Source organism: Cariama cristata, unplaced genomic scaffold (genome assembly GCF_000690535.1).
Source record: "Cariama cristata isolate BGI_N322 unplaced genomic scaffold, ASM69053v1 scaffold25785, whole genome shotgun sequence".
NCBI classification, from domain to species: Eukaryota; Metazoa; Chordata; class Aves; order Cariamiformes; family Cariamidae; genus Cariama; species Cariama cristata.
In genome coordinates this window covers 36,721-41,999 of record NW_009618663.1, presented here as the reverse complement: position 1 = coordinate 41,999, position 5,279 = coordinate 36,721, and the positions used below count along the sequence as shown (strand labels likewise).

The 5,279-nt window shown below is 45.9% G+C and overlaps 1 protein-coding gene across 1 annotated transcript in view; it reads left to right on the top strand.

The window, feature by feature from the left end:
* Positions 1 to 4,869, top strand: part of TMTC1 (transmembrane and tetratricopeptide repeat containing 1) — a gene marked incomplete at its 5' end in the record, with an annotated part of 45,053 nt that extends 40,184 nt beyond the window's left edge. The window contains 6 exons of the mRNA XM_009700948.1: positions 161 to 296; positions 1,082 to 1,226; positions 1,355 to 1,492; positions 1,885 to 2,007; positions 3,095 to 3,172; positions 3,917 to 4,869. Coding sequence (XP_009699250.1) covers positions 161 to 296; positions 1,082 to 1,226; positions 1,355 to 1,492; positions 1,885 to 2,007; positions 3,095 to 3,172; positions 3,917 to 4,057 — 761 coding nt within the window. The remainder of the gene's footprint in view (positions 1 to 160; positions 297 to 1,081; positions 1,227 to 1,354; positions 1,493 to 1,884; positions 2,008 to 3,094; positions 3,173 to 3,916) is intronic.
* Between the last annotated feature and the right edge of the window lie 410 nt (positions 4,870 to 5,279).

Genomic DNA, 5,279 nt, shown 5'->3' with positions numbered 1-5,279 from the left:
TCCCTACACTTAATCTCGAAAGGATGAGGCAGGATTTCTTTCTCAAAATGGTTCCCACGCATACAGCAACACATGAAAGAAAACCTAGAGCATTACTGCATAATGAATTTGTGACAGGATTTTTCTGATGCACCACTTTAATAGCTGTTTTCCCTTCCAGGGGCTCCTGAGCGAGCCGTGTCCCACTACAGGCAGGCCATCCGCCTGAGCCCCGCTCACCACGTGGCCATGGTGAACCTGGGCAGGCTTTACCGCTCCCTGGGGCAGAACAAAGAGGCTGAAGCGTGGTACAAGCGGTAAGAATTGAGGAGATGGACATTTCCCTCCTCCCCCTGTACGGCTTGTCTCTGCTAAAGAGCCTCTGATACATGAATCTGTCAGTGTATGTGTGGGTTGTCCTCCCTTCCTTCTCCATCCATATGAAACCAGATTTACCTGTGCTTATTTGGCTATTTTTGGGGAGTGCTTGGAGAGGCAGCATGAACTCAGGCAGTGTTGACTTCCCTGGACCGTTCCCAAGCCCCCAAGGTGGACACGCTGCTGCTTTTGGCTGGAGGATGCTCTAACGATAGTCGGAGGTTTCTCGGTGGCATGAGTAGGTTGCTAGCACGACTCCCACCCTGCTTGAAACTGATCTGTGGGTGCTGCACCGGTAACAGCCATAACTGCTGCACAGCCCAGCACCAAAACCTTGGCACCATTAGGAACTTTGGCCCTTCCCAGCAATGTGTCAGTAGGCAGGCTCTGACTCCCAGTATGCAGCAAGGTGGACTGGGGTTGGGGGGGGGCCTACTTTTTGGCATCCAGATTTGTGCTCACACTCCCCAGGTTCTGCCACCATCAGCCATCCCCACTCCTACTGCATGCTCCTGTGCACTTTGGAGGTGGCCCTCTCCCCTTCTCAAGTGGACAGAGGGATTGCTGATGTGGGCACACTCATCCCTCCCTGGGACCTTCAATTTGTGCTTTGCAGGGTGGGATGAGCATGAGCTTCACTGCTCTGTCCCAGCGCAAGCCACACTTTGCTCTTCTGCTTTGGTCGCCACACCACCTGGAAGCATCTCTTTTTCCCAAATTCCAGGGCACTGAAGGTATCCCGGAAGGCTGAAATTCTGTCTCCGCTGGGCGCTCTGTATTACAACACGGGGCGGTACGAAGAAGCATTGCAAGTCTACAGAGAAGCAGCATCACTGCAGCCTTCGAACAAAGAGATCCGGCTGGCGCTGGTGAGTGTGGGGCAAGCTTGGCCAGGGCAGGGCCACAAAAGTGGGGCACCAACTGCTGGGTGCAGCATTGTGTATTAAGGAGGGTCGAGCTTTTTAAGATCATAACCCTTTATAATGTGGCTCTGTAGGCTCAGGTTTTAGCTATGATGGGGCGGACGAAGGAAGCCGAAAAGATGACGAACCATATACTCAACGAGGATGCAGAGTGTCTGGAGTGCTACCGCCTTTTGTCAGCCATCTACAGCAAGCAGGAGCACTATGCCAAGGTACCATGGCTGCAGGGTTCCCTTGTGCCAAGGGCTCATGCACAGACCTCAGGTTGAATTTTACACTCTGTCTCTCCAGACATGTCTCTCACATGCCTTAGTGTACATTGAGGAGATTTATTTTTTCACTAAAACCTTCTGTTTATCTAGGTACTGGGACTGAAGCTGAGCATTGTGGTTTTCTTACCACTTACTGCTCCTGCTGCTGTCAGCCCCACTGCCCATCAGCCACAGGCATCTAAAAAAGTCATTTCCACATGTGTTAACGATGTGGGGTAAAGAAGGGAAGGAGGAAGATGACTCTTATGCTGGGAGGCCCTAGCGGTGAGGAGAGCATGAGAAGTGGAAAGGAGCAGAATACAATAACACAATGTCCCCTTGCTTTTTCACAGGCACTTGAAGCTATAGAAAAAGCTCTTCAGCTAAAACCAAAGGATCCAAAAGTCCTATCAGAGCTCTTTTTCACTAAAGGAAACCAGCTAAGAGAACAGAATGTCCTTGACAAGGCTTTTGAGGTATGACAGCTCTAAGCCCTACGTATAGTTTTATAGGTTAAAAGATAGAGTTAGTTCATTGCATCTAATACTCCCTGGTGCACGCACCCTGGCTGTTGGCCTTGGGAGCTCAGCAGTTCACCAGTGGTACAGCTAAAGCTATGGGGCAGCTGACTTTGCCAGACTTAGATTCAACTTTTTTCCTCATTCCTGTGTGGAAATACAGCTGCCTGCTCTGAGAGGTTAAATACAGAGCCGTGGTGGGATTATGGAGGAGCCTAGGCCTTTTCTCATTGACCCGACCCTTGGTCCATCCAGCCCCTCTTGCTGGCAATTGCCAACTCCAGGTGGCTCAGCTGGAAGCCTGGGGACCTGTGAGAGCCCACCACATTGTTCTATCTCACCTTATTACTTAATAGCTAAGAGATTGGCTTATCCTGTGGAGCAGGAGGCTTGTTAACTCTGAAATTATGTTAGCATCACAGAATATTTTTGGGACAGTTCTGAATATTCTCAATATCCCTAGAGATGTCTAATGCTGATTTGAATCATCTCCTGTTGTGACACTGTAAAAATAGTGCTGTTTGACATGAGTCTAGAAGGTCCTTGTTGCTGCTTCTCCCATGCACAGTGGCAGAAGCAGTGGGGAGGGATAGCACTGCCCTCAGGTCCTTGTGAAACCTCCATGCAAGTGGCTGTACTGTTATCTGCTGCCAGCTCCAAATGAAAGCCTTGCAGTTAAAGAGCATCACAGCCCACATATGGCTTGTGGTTGGCAGGCATCTGCCCAAGGAAATGACCCTGCCATGCAGGAGACCCGAGCAATGCAGGGGGGCAGGGAGAGCGTCGCAGGGGTTGGTGTGGCTCCTCATATGGTGCTGTGGGCAGGGAAAACCTGTGAGATGAGCTCAGCGGTGAAGCAGTATATTATGTTGCCTCTGCTGTAAAGAAACTGAAATTCATCTTGTGCATTGTATATGAGTAGAATTTGAAATTATATTTTAAGTGGATTCAGAAGGAGAGAAAACTTAGTTTCTCGTTCCCCTGCAGGAGTGGTTTTGTTTGAAGAGTCAGACTCATAAACTAAAAATGTTTCATATTTATGCAGAGCTATAAACGGGCTGTGGAGCTCAACCCAGACCAAGCACAGGCCTGGATGAATATGGGAGGCATTGAGCACATCAAGGTATGACAATTTTGCTTTTCCTTAAGCTGTCAAGTGCAGAGACTATTAGTCAGGACAGAAAGCTGAATTTGTTTCAGACTGCCAAGAGCTGCATGTTTGTGAACAGTGAGTGTCCCCAACATATTTTATCCAAAAAGGAGGAGAGTCTGTCCACCTCAGCTAGAATTTCCCAACCAGGTTCCTTGGGAATATGTATCCTCTAATGTGAATCTCATATTTCAAGAGGGCAGGCTGCAAGGAACAACCTGCCCATCTCTTAAAGTTTTCCTGCTTCAGTTGTTGACCTACCTTAGAAAAATGTCACCATGAGTTGACTTTTAAGGTTCCTTTCTACCTAATTAATTTAATAAAGATGTCTAATGCAGAATACTGGCATGAAATTATGGAAATAGCCCGCCCTGTGGTTGCTTATCTTTTTGAATATTTTAGCATATCATTATGATTTGGGTCTTAAGGAGTCACATTGTGTGATATCCTCAAACTATCCTATCGCTGAGTAAAATTAACTCTTCTAGTACAACATACCAGAAAAATGTAAATCTACTTCTTGCCATGTGCATTTGGTCAAATTTAGGGTAATGGCACTCAGTGATCTATTTCATAAGGAAGAAGTATTCCCGTTACCTAACCATATCAAGTTTTATAAACTCTTTTTCCTGTGTATTACAGTCTTCACCATTCCCAGGGAATGAACTTTCTACATCAGGGAACGTGAATGAGATCTGTTACTCATTTTCTTTGTAGGGGAGCTACGTCACTGCCCGTGGCTACTATGAGAAAGCCTTACAGCTGGTTCCAAACAGCAAGTTGCTGAAGGAGAATCTGGCCAAACTGGACCGTTTGGAGAAACGGTTTCAGGAAGTCCAGGAGAAAGACCAAACATAGCATTCAGTTACCAGTGGAAAGAAACTCATGCCCCTTGGAGAAAAGTATGGCGGAAGCCTATTGCTTGAAGTGATGCTGAAGGAACTTTAATAGGACTCAGAATTACGGACGGCAAATTTCAAATGCATGCTCATGTTTGACCAAAGTTACAGGAGACACTCAGCTCCTGTGGGACACGGTGGAGAATGAATGAAAACCTTACTTTAATCAAGATTTATGTTTAGGCTGAACCCATTTTAATCACACCAGGAGTGTGGGTGGGACATGTACCTTCAATATCTTGGTTATCACTGGGGAAACCCTGGAGTCAAAGCACCCATCCGTTGCAGCAGGGGTGAAGTAGCACCCCTTGCTACTCAACACAGGCTCGCCTCGTCCACGTAAAGTACCACTGATGGGCTTCGTTGCAAGTGCTGCCAGGTTCTTCTGAGCCAGGAAAGATGGTCATAATGGCCACGTAAAAAGGTTTCAAGGAGTTAATGCTGAGGAAGTGGTGGCCACTTTTACAGCTCTAAATGTGACTTGAAAATTATTCTAAAGAAAGGGAAAATGGTATCTGATTATCACCGTAGAGGATGATTCTACCAGTAGGACAAATGATCCTTTGAAGGAAAACCTCACCTGAATGTTTTACTCATAAGATAGTAATTTTGTAGTAATTCAGGTTCATCATGTCAGTATTGTCAAATACCATATGGCTTTACCCTTTGCCCTCTCTGTCCAGGCCAAATAATTATTACTTTGAAAAAAATAGAGGCATCCAAAGGCAATGGGAAGCTGTAGGATTACTTGTCCTCCTGTCCAGTCCCCAGTAAAAAACCAAAACAACCAATCTGACCAATATAGGAGGTGAAGTAAAGCCATAGAGAGATTAGGGAAGGTTTCCTAGCCTGGAAAGGTACTAAGGAGGCTTTTTTATGGGTGTGCAGGGACAAAGCCAATTTATCATGGTGATAACACTGACAAAACACTTTGTCAAAGTGTTGTCATCCCCTCCCCCAAAAGATACAGAAAATTACCTATAGCTGATCAGTCATAAATCTATATTTTTAAATACTGAAGTGGGAAAACAAATTATCTTCAGAATTGGGGCTTTTATTTTTGATCTTTATTTATTTAACTTATAATAATCAAATAATTAATATATTTTCACTGTTTTACACAAACTGGGCAGTATCCTTCACAGCTGGCCACATGGCTGGGCGTTGTGACTTGTATTGTC